Source organism: Hermetia illucens, chromosome 1, assembly GCF_905115235.1.
Source record: "Hermetia illucens chromosome 1, iHerIll2.2.curated.20191125, whole genome shotgun sequence".
In the NCBI taxonomy this organism is placed as follows: domain Eukaryota; kingdom Metazoa; phylum Arthropoda; class Insecta; order Diptera; family Stratiomyidae; genus Hermetia; species Hermetia illucens.
This window is the reverse complement of record NC_051849.1, coordinates 27,568,059-27,585,251: the sequence shown is the minus strand read 5'-3', so window position 1 is coordinate 27,585,251 and position 17,193 is coordinate 27,568,059. Positions and strand designations below refer to the sequence as shown.

Sequence of the window (17,193 nt, the reverse complement as noted above, 5' to 3'; positions counted from 1 at the left end):
CTATGACTTTTCCCAGAGTTTTTGACTGCGTAGTTTAGAAAATATTAAGTGGCCTCTTTTCGATAACTTGTAACCTTTCTGGTACTGTAGGTACCGTCGAGCCGTCAAAGGCTTTTCGATAGCTTTCTTTTCATAAGGTGTTTCACCATCATTTTAAGGTCGCATTAGATAACTAGGATATTATACTGGAGTGAAAGATAATTCATTTTTTAACTCGTAGTGATGTGAAAAATTTAAGATACCTTTTTGCGGAGTCTGCAAAGGAGATAACATGCATTCCAACTCAAAAAATTCCGGTTTAAAAATCTAATTTTTAGGCCTTATTTGGTCTGCTGAAATTACCAATAGATTGGGCATTCGTAGAGTGGAGAGGGGGGGGGGGGAATCCCGAATTTTAACTAGTACCTCATGTTAGTAACATTCATTAACCGATAAATTCCATAGACATGGAAAAAAGGTTCATATTCGCATTGCATCTTAACTTGCCTCATTCAAGCTCCCAGTGCAAACCGCTCAAAACAGTCAAAACAATCAAAAAGCCGGTCAGATAATAAACATTTATCACTACACACTATACATTTCTTTTATAATAATAAAAGATAAATTTCATGGTTTCAGGTTTTTCCCATGAGAAATTCTATTCTTTTTTGCCAAAAAATCATCTCTTACTCATACTGTGGTCACGGCTAAACTGCTGCATTCTGGAGAAAGAGATTCTCGTTGCACAGCATTCGCATGGTTGCATTTAGTGTAAGCATATCAGCCATTGCACATTTTTGAATTATTTTCGAAACCTATTGAAGAGAAAAGTGTAAATTTTTTCTCTCGATTTGAAATAATCATTCTGACATCCTCAAATTGCCGGAAAAACAACTCTGTGACTTTTTCGGAAAGAAATGAGTTTTGGACCTTCTACTTTCTCTTCAATTTCTCAAACCCGGATTCGTCTTTCCTGTCCAATATCTCGAACTGCTCAAATGTGATTCTGGCCCGAGTACATTAGTCATGTTTCGAATTTTCCACTTGTGTCCGTCCTTCCTCGATCTTTCTATGCAAGGCGAACACATGACTCTTCAAGAGCATTTGATCACCAAGCTTGACCTTCAAATTAACTCATAAAAACCCAACCCAAATTGACTAAACACGAGCCCTATACTGCCAATCTAACAAAAATCCGGCTTACATTTAATTCCACCTCGTAGAAATATGAGAAACTTTTTGTCACTCCCACTTTGATCACACCATTCACTGTCCACCCACAATTTATTTGTTCACAGTTATCATTGTCCGTCCTCTTAAAAGTGTATGTGCCAAAGTATAGTTTATGGGGAGGAGCCGCAGCTCCATTGTACTATCCCCGGGCCCCCAATGTAGGGCCCATTGTACTATTTTCGCCTGCCGGCAAAAGCTCAAATTTCTCCACTCGGCTTCGTGAATCCTTGCAATTTAACCCTACAGAGTAGTCTTGACAGTGGATGGCCGGATTCCAAAAGCTAATTCTGGCCCCACCATTGGGGATCCAGACTCTCGGAGGGCCAGTCTGTCAGCCTCCTCATTACCAGCGATGTTAAATTGCCCCACTACCCACATGAGGAATGTTTCGTTCAGTCGGCCAAGTTTCAGCAACCCCTGATGATGACTCTAAACCAACTGGCTTGATATGTCGTTGCTGTTTAGTGATGATAATGCCGCCTGACTGTCGGAACAGATTCGAATGGTGCAACCTCTCCATTTTTGTCGGTGACATTCTTCTCCTGTCAATGAAATGTCATATATCTCCGCCTGGTCGTCATTTTTCCGAGAGGTCGGGCTAGTTCTATAATCGGATTCCCCCAGAAGACCTCTGCGCCCTCCATGACTGACCCGTCGGTGAAGATCACTTAGTCTGTAATCTAAAAAGACTCATAGCCATTTGTCGACCATTCTTCTCTTTTGATAATTACGACAGTGTATGTCTTTTCAAAGACGAATTTGGAAACCATATGATCGGTCGCCATCAGAGCTACCGAATGTTTGTCAAGGAATTTCCAGATAGACGCATGACCGTGCGATTGGTCACCTTTCCATGCTCCAATGGCATCGAGTCTATATGCGTCATTGGCTGCTTTCCGTTTCACCTCCAAGGGGTAGATTTAAGATAGCTTCAAGTGCACAGTCGGCGTAGTATTCATTGCTCCAGTAATACTTTGGCAACCAAGCCTCTGAATCTGCGTTAGCAGCTTCCTGCTGTTAGCAAAGTTCAATATTGGCCACTAGACGATGCATGTATACATAAAAAAAGGGTTTTATTATGGATGTATACATCCAGTGTATCCGTTTTGGTGAAAGTCCCCAGGTCTTACCTATCGTATTCCTACAGCACCAGAGCAATCGGCAGAATTTCTGATATTGTTCCTGGATATGGTGCTTCCACGTTAACTTGGAGTTGAAATGTACTCCTAAATACTTGAATGTTTGTACCAGCTGGATTTCCGCCCTTGCTAAGGTGGGTAGCGTTCAGCGGTCTTCAGTTTTTATCCCGTTCAGAACCGAGGGCGGTTCGCCTTGATCGTTTGCGCCATTCTGCTCTGTCAAAGACCTGATCTGGATGTAGTCGGACCACCATTGCGCGTATCTGGCCACCGCTGTTTCGTTCGGCCTTTTACTTGTTTCCTATCGAATTCGATGTTTAGACCAATTTTGGCAAGTGAACTCTTGTTAGCGCGAATTACATGACCAAAACATCGCCTCTATTATCGCTAGGTGCCATTCATTGCCTTTTATAGTCAACCAACACTCAGAACTTTAGAGGGCGACAGAGTGGATGACAATGCGGTAAATATGGTTTTTCTCGAAAGGCTTTTTCAAAGTTTGCCTAACCCAAGAAAACTGAAAACAGGAGGAGCCAATCAAGTGGTGGTGATATCTGTGGGGTAGGGACGAGGTGGCTCTTAGATGGTTTTCTTGCATGTGTTTCTCCATCCTAAGGTTCGTTTCATAATTATAAGTTCACTTTAAAAATGACAGAGGCCTAGATGCCACGTTCTTCCCTCATGAGATCGCCGACAAATTGAAGGTTCAGGGAGTCTCAAGCACCCTGAGCGCTAAACACTTTGCCACGACGTGGGCAAAAACAAATGGTATCAACCTCGACTTTTAGTTGATCATGTTTGACGCAACTTTTGGCGGGAAGCAGTTACGGGACGTAAAAGCTATACAACACACGATTGTCCGCTTTGCGCAGAGAAGAAATAACCAGGTGCTGCAATGCAAAGATTGCCGGCGCATCGGGCACGCGGCAACCAACTGTTACCTCGCATACAGATGCGTTAAATGTGACCAGCTACACGGCCCTGGCGAATGCGCTAAAATTGTCGAGCAGGCACCGAAGTGCGCTAACTGTGGGGACAACTAGAGGAAGTGCCCTCAGTTTATCCAGGTGGTGGCAAGGAGAAATGCACAAAAACGTGCGCCTCCCACCCACCCTCTTCCCACAACTGCCTCCCGCCCCACTGGTCGCCCTATCGCAAATCCAGCCTTCACCTGTCCGTCTGTGTCCTTCGCAGACGCCGCACGAAGCAGAACCTCTCCCCGTGCACCCAACCACCTGAACCAACCCCCCACCATCTCGAACCCCTTGAGTTTGCCAGGAAATCGCAAGAATTCTTGCAAATGTTGAATTCAATGGTCGGTATCTTGGCGTCCATTAATGGACGTTAAAATAAGCGAGCTGAACATTAACTATATCATCGGTCGAGCCCGCGACCCGCCAATCGACCCAAACACTCGGTTGAGTATGCACTCCTCGTGCTCAAATCGGACGTTCTCCTGGGTCTCAGCCGGAACGCGCCGACCATAGCCTGTCTCCTTGACAAAAAGAAGGCTTTCGACTTCATATGGCAATACGGATTCGCCTGTAAACTTTCTGAGGTGCTCCATTTCGATCCGCACTTCTGCAAGCTAATTTTTAGCTTTCTTGACGGGCGGAAATCCCAAGTCCAACTCCATGAACATCTCTCTTCTTCTTATTTTAGTCCGGCTGGCATCCCTCAGGGATCAGTCCTCTTCGCTACCCTCCTCTCCCTGTTCGCCGCAGACCTACCCAAACCAACTCCATACCCAAATCCAATCCGAATTCCCCAATACGTGGTTCACCACATACTCTACACCTTTACCAGGAACATCCCAGCCGAGGAAGCCCGCCTGAATTCCTATTTGGACGAGCTCTACCGGCACTTCACCCGCTGGAACTTATCCCTAAATCGGCAGAAGTGCGAGACAATCGTATTCTGCGGTAGCGCAAAGATGACGTCGAAAATAAAGAACGACATATCAACCCTAACCCTGAAAATCCACAATGCCATAATCCCAAACGTAAAGGAAGTCGCCTAGCTCGGGGGGTAACAATGAATTCCCGTTTATCTCACCTTCCACATATCACGAAGGCACTAAGCTACCCAATCCTAAAATACAGCAGCCCAACACCTCCGAAAGTCAAACTGTTTTGCTACAAGCAAGTTATCCTCCTCATTTTCGGCTTCATCTTCTGGTCCGACACTTCCCCTTACCACATCGAACGACTCCGTCTCAAAGATCGCAGAATCCTACGCCACTGATCTAACATCTACAAAAACAAAGACCCCTCCAAATACATCTGCAACCAGATCCTCTACGACTCCTGTCAAACGCCCTGCATCGACGCCATCCTAGCCCGGCATGTCCTCAATTTCCTCAACAAATGCCTATCCCATGCAAATTCCCTTACCTCCCAGGTCATGCAAATTGAGATCGTCGAAGAGAATCTTCTAAGAACTCATCTGTTCCCTCATATCCTCCTATCTCTCCAAACCCAAAACCTCCTCTTCGACCCCGACGGTAGATCTTCTACAACGGTAGCTACTCCTCATCCCAATTTTCAAAACCAACCCATCCTCAGCGCCACTCCTAGCTTCCTTTCCTAAACCCCTCCCGCATGCTCCCCATCCCATGCCACATCGTAGTTCCTTCCCCCGCCCGCTCGTTTTTATATAAAAGTTAACGAGTGGAGGGTTTTTTCGACTTTTCCTCCAAAATATTCTTTTAAATTTATTCAACACTTCACCAGTGATAAGTTAGTTTAGGCCATAGTTTGTGCCTTAGATTAAGTTAAACTGTTAAGATAGTCCATAAGTTAGATTAATTTAGCTTTGTAGTGATATAGGTAAATAAAAATGTTGTTTTCGCAATGCCCGCTTAAGTGCCTGCAACCACATGGCCGCACACCAATGCACTGCATCATATACACGGCACTAACGCCAGTCCTTATGCGTGGAATTTTTCTCGTGCATTTACCTTAAGCGGTCGAACATACGCAATGATTTTTCTCCATCGTAAAATTTCGGGCAATGTGTTGAGAGTTGAACTTTCTGTGCTCAGTCTTTTTGCCTTAATTCATCTTGCCCGCTTTTAATTTTGTTGTGAACTTTGGTAATGTGGTAATTCTCAAAAGGGGTCGACTGACTACGACAGCTGAAGAAGAAGAAAGTTTCTTATCAATTCTGTTGACGCCAAAATTTCACTCAATTACGTAGAAAATGATTATGAAAAACCACAAAATTTGACGAAAAGACCAAGGTCATCAATAAAAAAAAAATTTCACGTCCCAACCCTATCCAAAGCAAATAAACATCGTTTTATGACCAATTTCGACGCCCAGATATCGCACCCGCTGAGACAAAATCTTATCAATAAACTTTCCTATAAAAAAAAGAACGAAAGATTCAATTAAACTTGATTTCTCGGAATTTTCGGTTTAGCAGAAGCAGTCAATCATTTGGCGCCAGCTTTTTCCTTTCCAAGCGACAAACGAAAATTGTAACAGAAAGCCCAGTCGATTGATTGGTTGATAAATGTGAGATAGTGTTACATAAAAATTAGTCATAGAAGATATTCTTAGTGCGGTTTCTTAGAACTTGTTGCTCGGAAAATCCCAAATTTAATAAATATGTCTATTTTAAGCTCTTCATTAATTGAGTTCATCTAATTCTAATGTGGATGATTCATCTGACTTTAGAAGATTGTCAATTTGTTTATTCGACCAAGAGAAGTCATTTTTTTGAATTCCTTGACCATATTAATTCCCCATAAATCTGGGGCTTGTTTGTATCTTGTAGCTTACCTGCATATTTCCCACCTTCCAGTTCCAAATCAACTTTCAACATGTGACAAAACCTTCCCACCAACGAACCTCTTCCGTGTCACCATGTCGTGCCAGTTTCTTACGAGCGCCTCAATTAAAATTCCTGAAATTCCTTACCGTCGCCGTGGAAAATTCAAGTTTTCATCTAACCTGCATTACTTTTCGCCGGAAATTAGCGCCATTCCAGTCGATTCAGTATGCAAGTACCTTGTGTGCGCGTATGTTTTGAAAAGCGCAATCACTATAGCAACTCTATCGATTTAAAAGGGGAATTCCCATGTGTAATGTGCAATTGTGGTACCTGGGAAAAATAATGGTGCCAGACATTGTTCTTACTAAAGCCCATAATGCACTGTTTTTATCTTATCACAAAAGATTATATTTTACCAGGAGAAAAGTAGTAGATAAATAGGATTTTGTGTGGAGGATTAGTGTTTATTGTTTACGTTTTTGTCTACATTGTTTTGTAGGAACGCAATTTCATGTCTGTAAGTAAATTAATTTTTTGTTACAATTATTTTTTTTTTTTTTATCTTTTCAGTCACATCACAAAGACCACACAATGGGAAGATCCCAGAACACAGATTGCTCAACAGCAACAACAGGCGGCCTTAGCACAACAACAGACTATTCAACAGACAGGTAATTGTGTTACTGTCATTTATCGATTATTTTAAAACTTGTTGATTGACCCTTTACCTCGATTACAACACAACACTTTACTTTATAAAGTGGGCTTAGAATAATTAGTATAATAGCGTCACTTCCCAATGAGAGCTCTACTAGTCTCTGCCTATAATATCGCTGTATCTAACCCCAAGGATTGTCAACGTTAGATACTGCAATACTTGAACTTTGCTACCCATCTTTAAGGGCAAACAGGACTTCCAGGGTTCTAGATACTATTCAATTACCAACAAACGTCACTGGCCAATGGTCAATGAAATATGGCAATTGCCAGAAAATGTCCTTACTTAGAGAGAGGTCTATAGAAGCCGATGGTCCAATGATACTAAAGGTAACTACCATCAGGCCATTCCAACGTAATTATCCCATGTCTAGTAAGTTCACCATTTCAACCATTTCTGAGAGAAAGTCAACATTAGGATGCTGAACATTAGTATTCTATTGCACGGACTCAGACGGTTCCTAAGTGCATACCGATTCTTTATACTATTGGCTATAAAGCCATACTATCTTTTTCTTCAGAATTTGTCCCGTTCACAAGAGGGATCGGCTCGCCGGGATCGGTTTTTATCGAATGCCTGATATGGATGCAATCTCGAGGCTTTCAAATCCCCATCCAGCGTATGAAGCCACCGTTGTTTAGGCCTGCTTTTTGGTCGTTTACCATCGACTTCGATGTTCAGACCAATCTTGTCAAGTGAATTCTCGTTAGCACGAATTGCGTGATCATACCATCGAAGACGCCTCTCTCGCAATTTTTCCACAATCGATGTAACCCCATAACGATCGGGGATATCCTCATTTCGGATGTGATCAAACGGTGTCACGCCACTAGTCCAACGCAACAACTTCGTCTCCATTACCGCAAGACGCTGTTCATTGTCTTTTATAGTCGGCCAACACTCAGAATCATAGAGGGCGACAGGACGGACGACACTGCGGTAAATTTTAGAGATTTGAGACGTTCGATGATACGTCGATCACAAAGAATATCAGTTGTGGAATGCCACTTCATCCAGGTTGCGTTAATGCGTGAAGCAATTTTGTAACGCAGTTCTCCATTGACTGATAGCGTTGACCCGGGGTATTTAAATCGCTAGCTTGACTGCAACGATATGTCAATATTTCATGCACGTTTGTTACAGTCCGAAATTCAGATCTGACAGAGAGAGAGAACTATCCCGGAGCAATTCATTCTAGTCTAGTTTTATGGAATATATTTTTCTCACCAAGTCAGTTAGTAGGAAGAAGAGTAACTCCTGTTTACACGGATTCTTAACCAATCAATTATTTAGATATCTGATGACTTGGAGGCTCAAAAACCATATCCTACTTTTGTAATATACAGAATAGGTTCTAGAGTTGGTTTTACATGCCGCAACTCGTGTGGAGACTTGACAAGGATTATCATCATATGAAATGAAAAAAGAAGAACCATCTCTTTTTTGGTTACAAATAAGCAGTGAGGGAGAAAACTACTGATTCCCGAAATAAGGTATTTCTTCAAGTAAAGAAAAAAAAAAGATCCTTTTTTTTCTTCTTTCTACCATATCACTCAGAAAATGGCAAATTTAATCGCCATAAATTTGGGGCGAAGATAAACGTTGCCTAACAAAAATCTACTGAGGTCAAAATTTATGAAATATGTAGATCGCTCAGTGTTATTAATAGAACCAAGGTGTAAACCTCAAATCGCGTTATTGTATCCTTTTTGGAAAAGGCAACAGCACTGATTTGTTTGCTTGGATGTTGAGCACAGTTCTTACGAGTCCAAACTCAAAGCAGATTTAGAAGGGTTAACTTATTGTATGTATTTCCCCCCTCATGGTGGTGTGACTACTTTCCGCTGGAGAACGGCTCAACAACTCATGAACGTGGAGATCATTCGTATTCCAGGAATTGACCAGAAACATGTAAGCTCCAGGTTTGACATGTTTACCTCAAACACGTATAATTTCGTACCGCCTCGGGTATCGACACTAACTAAAGGACTTATAACTGTATCATTGAAGAATCTATCTACCACATGTCGATACTACCTACCTTTGACATAATGAGGCGTTCAGTCAGATTTCCCGTGGTGCGTCTGTGTCTCACAATAAGGAAAGTACATCGTTTTATTAACATTTCCTGGTGATACTGCAAGTTCAGTCGGTTCTCGCTATGTCATCAAGAATGCTGTTCCCAAAGTTGTCCAGTGACTCTTTGATACCTAATCCATGGGAACAAGCCACTTAGTAATTGGTAACGTAATTCATCTTTCACTTTATTATTATTATACATGCCTACTCGGAGTATATTGTGAGCGGTTGCTGCATTTGATATGTTTGAACATGGCCCGAAGTACGCAGTCAATAACATCAATATTTTATCCTTTGGCCAACCACCGAGTTGATCACCCTCAAGTGGCAATGTCAAATAAAATTGAGCAAAACCCCCACTTTTTTTAAAATTACGAAATGTTTGGGATACCCGCTTTGTGAACTAATCAGAGTATTGTTCCTAGCATACTATCTTGCAGCACTTCGGTTGAATGAATCAATCTTCTCCACCATATTAGTCTGTCAAGGCCTCTTTTAAATCTGAGGATAACACAGCCACAATTCTGACTTAGTTCATTGATTGTTTGCTCAGAAATAAAACTTGTCTCCCACTAGGGAGTGCTCAGTGCCGGTGAATCAGTGGATCAGATATAATGAATTTACAGGTTGGGGGATGATCAAGCGATCAACTCAAGTTGACTATTGCCAACAACGAGTTCAAACATTTTAAAAATTGGCGATTGTGTCCGTTCAAGCACGGTTACAGCTCAGTGCAACTCCACCGAAGTAACCGTGACTCACGCTTATGAGACACTTTCCTAGACAATACGGGAAGGTAGAGGCACTTGGCTCTTCAGTTTTTCCCTTTTTTGTGATTTATGATTTGTTCCAAGAGCATCTGAAAACCGAAGCAATAACCTAAATAGTGATGCGTTGGAGAACCTACTAGAATAGAAATTATATCGATTTCGCGCGGATTTCTTTGGAGCCCAGCGCATCGGAGTTTGCACCAGGATGGGTCTCAAATTGCAAACAATCCGGTTTAATCTCAAAACGAGAAGGGACTAGAAGTAAGCGGCTGAATTTCGCTTGTTGACGTTGGAGAATTTACATGGATAGAAATGATGATGAATTCCCGACCAAAGTAGGTTTTTTCCCGTTTCATAGGTTCGCTAAATTGGCTCATGTCTAGCATCCCGGGGTTTACACCGGGTGAAGCCAACTAATGCGAATGGTGCCGGCCCAGCTCGCGGATAGCGACGATGCCCAAGCTTTCACTCCCTTACCCTATCCAACGTGGCATTCTTGGACCTCGATGACGTCAAGAGCTTCACGAAAGGGTGCTGTTTGCTACCTTAAATTGCTTACAATGCCACCAAATAAACAGAATGGGTGCAGTTAGTGGTAATAAAATTTACTTACCTATTTGCTACTATCGCGGCAGGAACGTGTATATAGTGCTTATGTGCTGTTCGTCCTGGAAGACTAAAAGTATAAGTGAGTGCACAACTCCTAAGACACACAAAACAAACATCGTTTGTATTCGCCTGCTGCTACTTGAGTAGAAAGAAAAGATTATATGCCTGCACTGCAACACGATAAGAACTTCCCCAAGCTTAACTTCCAATAAGGCGCTTTGATTAAAACAGACAAAAGATGTGAATACGTAGCTCAATAATCTCTCACAGCCATGTTGCGTTCAGTGAAATAATATGGGAAAGTTGATTTCCGTTCCTACATTTTTAACGTCCACAAATATATTTGTCACCCATATATTTGTCTATACAATGTCCCCACTGTCCATCTAGTTGCCCATAACGTCAGCAACCGCATGGCAACAATAACAAGCCCTATGGAATGTATATAAACATTTTTGACAGATTTCTTCTTCAAAATATGAAGAATAGTTTTGAGTTGAAGTAAGAACTACGTAGGTTTGCCTTCAACTCGCTTCTATTTTGCCTGGACCTCGCTTCTAGCTTACAGCAGATAAAAAATATTTCAATAGCATTGGAAAAATACATCCAGTTGTGGCTGTGGGACGTTTCGCGCAATTAGATTTTGTTAGTTTACATTTACACCGTACATTTCTATTTGAAAGGGTGTAGACTTTTACATTTGTTTAAGCCTGATAAGTACAAAAAATAGGCTAGATTAGAATAGAGAACGGAATCGTAGTTCCAAGCTAATACTATTGTGGTATCCCTTAGTCCGGTTATTCTGTCAGTTTTATATTCGTAGTCCTTGTCAATCTCAGTATCATTTGTTTGCCAATATTCATTATTGAAAATAATGTCCTGCAAGCTAGATTTAATAATATTTAACTAACCCTGAACTAAGAGAACAGAGCGTCTGCAATTCAAAAGCAATTTAAGTCCTGCACCTATCGTGCCAATTAGTGCGTTTCCACTCCCAAGGAGTACTGGCAACAAGATTCTATTTCAAAAGCAAGTGAGGAGCTTGTAGATTATTTAGAACTAGAATCAAAAAGAGACTATTGGAAAAAGACAATTCGGTATCTTTACGAATCTGACAACTTATATGAATTCTACTATATAGTCACAATGCCCTCGCCGTGGAAGCAAATTTGCTTGGGATGACTCAAATAATCGACCCTGTCTTCATTTTCTCAAATCTTCCCATTGCCAAATCAGCGCTCCCATTACCACAGGCTTCACAATTTTCCTCAACTTTCAACCTTTCTCAATGAAAAAGCTCAGCCACGTATCATTCAAACACAAAGTTTGCTCAGCTTTTGACCCAGACCCCATCTCCTATCAATATCTTAACTGTCGGAACCCTTAGGCGAAATCAAATCTCATTTAAGCTCTCCACAGCGGCTGGGTCTATACATTCCTGAGTCTTGATCTACCATCGAGATATTGCCTATACTACAAAGATCTAACGAAGCGGACATCATCAACTCCTGGCTCTTAATGCCTTGGCTAAGTAAACTCGAAGACTTTGTTGATAAAGCTGATATCCTACCTATTTGATTAATGGACAAAGAGCCCTTGACTCAGAGCCTGAATTCGCTTTCCATGGCAGAAGAATCATATGAATTCAGCCATCTTGAAAGCTAATTCTGCCGCTAGAGCCTTATATCGGGTTGCAAATGGGGGCTTTACTCCAAAGAAGTCCTATCCATGTACAGAAATTTAATCAGACCCACCTTTTTATACTTAACTTAGATGAAAGCAACGCCCTTTGCTCTGCTGCGTTTGGGCCTCATAAGACCTTCACTTATTCAGGAAAATAGTTATTACAGTCAAAGAATTCATTAAAGTCAAGGATATTCTGCCACATGCGGAAAGTTTGAACTGTTATCCGACAACTTCAAACTAGATTCCCTATCGCAGATGGAGGGGTTGGAAAGGACGGATTCCCGGGCTCAAAGTTGTTCAGGAAAAAAAGGGAGAACATAGGTTCGTATAATTTCCACTCCAGTTTTTCCAGGGGCCGGGAGTAGAAATTTCAATGAAAAAAGGGATGAGATAATAATTTTCACCCTAGGCTCGAATAATTTCCATCCCAGGCTTAGTTTTCCAGATAATTTTCACCACGGGCTTGGATTTTCTCTCTACGGCCCGCTAAAGGTTCTTTTAGTAAGCCGTCTGTGAAGTCGCTTCTCCGCTCGCCGCAGTTCGTGACAAGTCTCCGCGTATGCCCGCGTTCTTTGAAAATACAGCATTACTCGATATGCAGCATTCTTCCGTTCCATTGCTAGCTTACATTCATCGTCAAACCAGCCGTTCCGACTCTTTTTGCGGCTGGGGCCAAGTACGTTTGTGACCGTATTTATGATAAAGTTCTTCAGGTGATTGTGAAGATCATTTGTTGATGCTTCATCTCCAGGAGAGGTGGCGGCGTTCGATCAACACATGGTCGATTTGGTTGAAAGTGGTCCCGTCTGGAGAGGTCCACGTATGTTTGTGGACCGCTTTCCGCACAAACCAGGTACTTCCAACAACCATCTCGTGTGACACTGCTAATTGAATAATCTCCAGTCCGTTATCATTTGTATTTTGATGTAAGCTATGGGTATTTCGTGAATACGGGCTCTGTACCTACTTGACTGTTAAAATCCTCAAGTATGATTTTGATATCATATCTGGGGCAGGCTTCGAGGGTTCATTCTACTGCCTCGTAAAAGGTATCCTTCTCCAACTCTGCAGTCTCCTCTGTAGGGGCGTGAACGTTTATGAGACTAATATTTCTAAATTTGCCTGTTCGCTTATGTTTTCAAAGCCGATAACAGCAGGTTTCATTTTTTGGCTAACTAACAAACCTATTCCGAGCACATGGTTTACTGGATGGCCGCCAGGAAACTAGCCCCTGTCCATCGCATCCCTTGCAACGCTGTTACATCAGCCTTATATTGGGACGGTATCGGCTAGCTGCTCAGCAGTATTCGGTCTGAACAGGGAGCACATGAGAAAATGCGCAAATCGTTATTCCGTTGTCGTTGCTGGGTTCGTCGTTTTGAAACCCATCCTGCCCCCTTTCATGGCTTCGTAACTTTGGTTTTCCGTGTAGGGTTGTCAGCCCTACCCAACCCTAAATCTGGAGGACCAGTTGTTGTAATTTGTCCCGTTTTTAGGCGCAGGAGTCTCGCCTTCATTTGTCTGCAGCTTTTCGTTAAGAAAGAGCTCCCAGCGGTCACCACGTGGAGATGGAGATAAGGTTTGGTAGTAGAGCTATTGGTGTTGGTTCAGCAGGCGTTTCCCAGGTTTTATGCTCCATCGTGGGTACCAATCCACGTTTCGCCCTGGGACCTATACTACCTTTTGACCACCGCTGTACGCTATAGTTGAATTCAATTTTTTAAATATGTAAATATTGATGGTTGTCGCTGCCATCATAGACATATTGCCTGCCATTCTGTCCGCAGTTTAGTCAGCGTGAGGTAGAATACTCACCAGGGCACTGCAGGACCATTCTAATACACAAAGAAACAACGGAGCGTGATGATTTAAGCCCGCCATCCATGTTCAGTTTTGTTTGCCAGTTGAGAGTCGGCCTTTGGCCGGCGCGCCCGAACGTGGATGGGATGCAGTTGGTCTATCAGTTTTGACTGTTCAGGGCCTCTCATTTCAAGGCCTTCCACTTCCAGAGTTGAACTAATGATATTGCGGCTTGCCAGCACGTAGATAGTGCTTCCAGTCCCACCGGCAGCGAGGTAATTGCGAGCTCTTCTGACGTAACTGACAGGCCAAACTGAACGCGTAGCCGAATAGCTGCATACGTAATAGAGAGCCAGGTCTTCCTTACGCCGGCGCTATAACTTTCCGAGTGCACCACCCTGTTTTCTCAGATTTTGTGGAAAATGAAACATTTTCAAAATCGTCTGCCTGTGTGTCTGGCTTTACTCAGAAGGGGTGGCACCTGCTGATACAAAATTTGGCAGGAAGGTTAAACTTAAGGGAGAACCCCTCTCTCTCTTCCTGGGAAAGAGAAATGTAATTTTTTTCCGAATATAGCTACGTGGAGTATTGAATGAAGAATTTTGATTAGTACTTTCCGAGCAGATTTTGGTTTTGACATCAGTTACAAAATGAGGGTGTGGGAAGGCTGAAGACAGGTGACTTAGAAGAAAAAAGTCGTGAAGATGCCCCTATTTGACATTTAGGCCTCAAAATACACCTATTCCGCTGCTATCTGTTCAAATGAAAATTAAAATTTAATGAAGAGTTTTTCGTCAAAAGGACTAACTATTAGGCTCAAAAATTAGATTATTTTGGTCAAACCCGAAGGAAAGTGCGACCCTTTTGGATGATGTGAACAGGCCTTTCGGTAAGTCTAATTTTAAGCCGCTTTTGACAAAAACGATATTCAAATTGATGGCAAAACTCGTAAAAACTTATTTTTATTTGGAGGGAAATGAATTAATTTTTATTTGGACGGAAATAAATAAATAAAATTAAATAAAAAGAAATTTTGAATGTCTCCCAATATAATTGCTTTTTGCTGGTGCTTGGCTGAGTTGGTTTCTTCTGCATTTGCTTTTGACAACTATAAAGATAGCGAATCAAATATTGCATATTACGACAGATAATTATCCATCATACCATACATTCTAATAAATGTTCAAAATTTCAGTAAAATACATAAGTTTGCAGATAGTTATCAAAACAAACTTCAGGCAATAAATAAGATGATTGCTTAGCAACCCCACAAAATAACAATGAAACTAGTGGGAAAATAGATAAAAATTTGTGTTTTTGTATATAAATCTAGTAGATATGCATCAGTTAAATCATTTTATTGGTGTTGAATCGAGCCAAGATCACGCCACATCTCCATTAAATCGGTCAAAATACATGGAAAACTGGAACATATTTCCATCAATCAACTCCATCACATATTCTTCGCAATGTTGTAAAATACTTAAAATCCATAGTATCTACTAATAGAAAGCCTCCCTTTCTTCTCATCTTTTTTTTCTCTCCCAATTCTTTCTGCCATCTTGTGTAATTTCTATCTGGCATCTGGATTATTTTATCGTTCAACACGCAAATTTTATTTACGCAGCAGTACGATGGGTATGAGCATATATATATTTTCTTTTTTTGTAAATTTTCTTCAGTTTTATTTTTCTGAAAAAAAGTTCATCTCACTATTATTTGTATTCTACGCTTACCACTACTCAGATATTTATGTGAAGGTCAGCTCATACAAAAAAAGATAAATGTGGAATAGAGAAGTGTACATGAACGGGTGTGGCGGAAATAGTGAGGAAAATCTTCGTAAGTATGGGGGATGATGAGAGTTTTCCGATTACCAAATTTTTTTTCCACCTTGTGGATTTTCCATGTTCTAGAATCAACAACATTGAGCATGCCATTTGGCGTTGTTTTGAGTTGTTTGTCTTTTGCAATGCCGAAGAGATATTTAGATACTTAAAGGCATATGGCAGGTGCTATTAGTAAGTTTAGTGAAGATGTTGAAAAGAAAATATATGAATGTATTTTTTCCTGAATACGATTGGGAAATTACAAATGCGGTTGAAAAATACGAAGGAAATATTCAAAAGCAATAGGGATTTTATCTGACGTGCTTAGTTGCATCATCGCCAATAATCATAGATGCATAAATCAACCCAATACTTTTCTACCAGCAACAATGTATTATGCAAAAATGTTGATGCTTATTCATATGCATTGAACTCTTACAAAGGCCCTTCTTGCTGCTCTTTTGGAAGTGACGGTAGATTCCGTTTTGGATTAAACTTTCCAGTTGCATCAAAGATCGATAGTCTTCCACCCACATTCTCCTTGTACACACAATTATTGATGTCTTTGGGTTCTAAATTTTATTTGTTATTTATTGGTCTAAGTCTGTTTGAAATCAGTTGCAGTTCATGGTCTGGAAATGAACGAAGGCTAACCCTGAAATGAGCTAAGAATATGGAGCAAATATTGTTCACTCGTTTGGTTGGGATCTCAATGAAGATACAATAAAAGCAGAAGAGAAAGATACTAGTTATTTAGGTGTTGTTTGCAAAGATACTTTCATATGGAAGTATTGAAGGTCCAACTATAACAGGACACGGAATCCAAATCAATATAGGACTCATTTGGGGCTTTCTCAACTCCAACATTCCAACATTCATTTCCATCAGAAGGTAGATTACCAAACCCTAAGGAGCGCTAATACCAACTTGAGAAATGTTCCGTATGTGGTTAAGATTGCGATGCCAAGTTTCTTACTCCACGAAAATGCAAACAATTACCACAAAATCGCGTGTGGGTGGTAAAAATATTTCGGAGCATTCTTGAATGCTTTGAACATTCATTTCCATGTCATAATACATCGAGAGGTGGTTCAGTTGTTGTTCACTTTTCACAAGCTGAGCCGATTAACCGCAACGGATCATTATTGAATAATAGACCGCACAGCAATGGTGGCTACGAATGTGCTATTATGCAGCACAGGTGTACAACAAGGTAAAGTTTTCGGAGGCATACAGGTGATCAACAGTCATAAATACTCTCTCATATTGGGAAAATGTTTGTGAAACACGCAAACTTAATAGTTGGTATTTGATGAATTTGATAATGGATACAAAGGGGGAAATACTTATGGAAGTATCGCTAGCTGGGAGAGATAACAAGAAGTTCTCAGTAGGTGGAAGATAGTAGCAGTGAAAGGAAATTGAATGCCAATAGTCATGGTATTCATTCGATGTAGTGAAATGCCTTGTATATGAGGATAATAAGTTGGGGTGGCTAGAGAAACTGGCCTTGTTATTAGTTGCTCTCATGCAAAATACACAACTCCACAATCCGCGTAAAAAGTTGAAGCAAT

At 41.2% G+C, this 17,193-nt stretch overlaps 1 protein-coding gene across 3 annotated transcripts in view; it reads left to right on the top strand.

Annotated features, from left to right (window-relative positions):
* LOC119647700 (transcriptional coactivator yorkie) overlaps window positions 1-17,193 on the top strand; it is a 243,851-nt gene that overhangs the window by 179,909 nt on the left and 46,749 nt on the right. For all 3 annotated transcript variants that reach the window (XM_038048800.1, XM_038048792.1, XM_038048785.1), the window contains exon 2: window positions 6,699-6,799. In XM_038048800.1, the coding sequence (XP_037904728.1) occupies window positions 6,699-6,799 (101 nt within the window). The remainder of the gene's footprint in view (window positions 1-6,698; window positions 6,800-17,193) is intronic.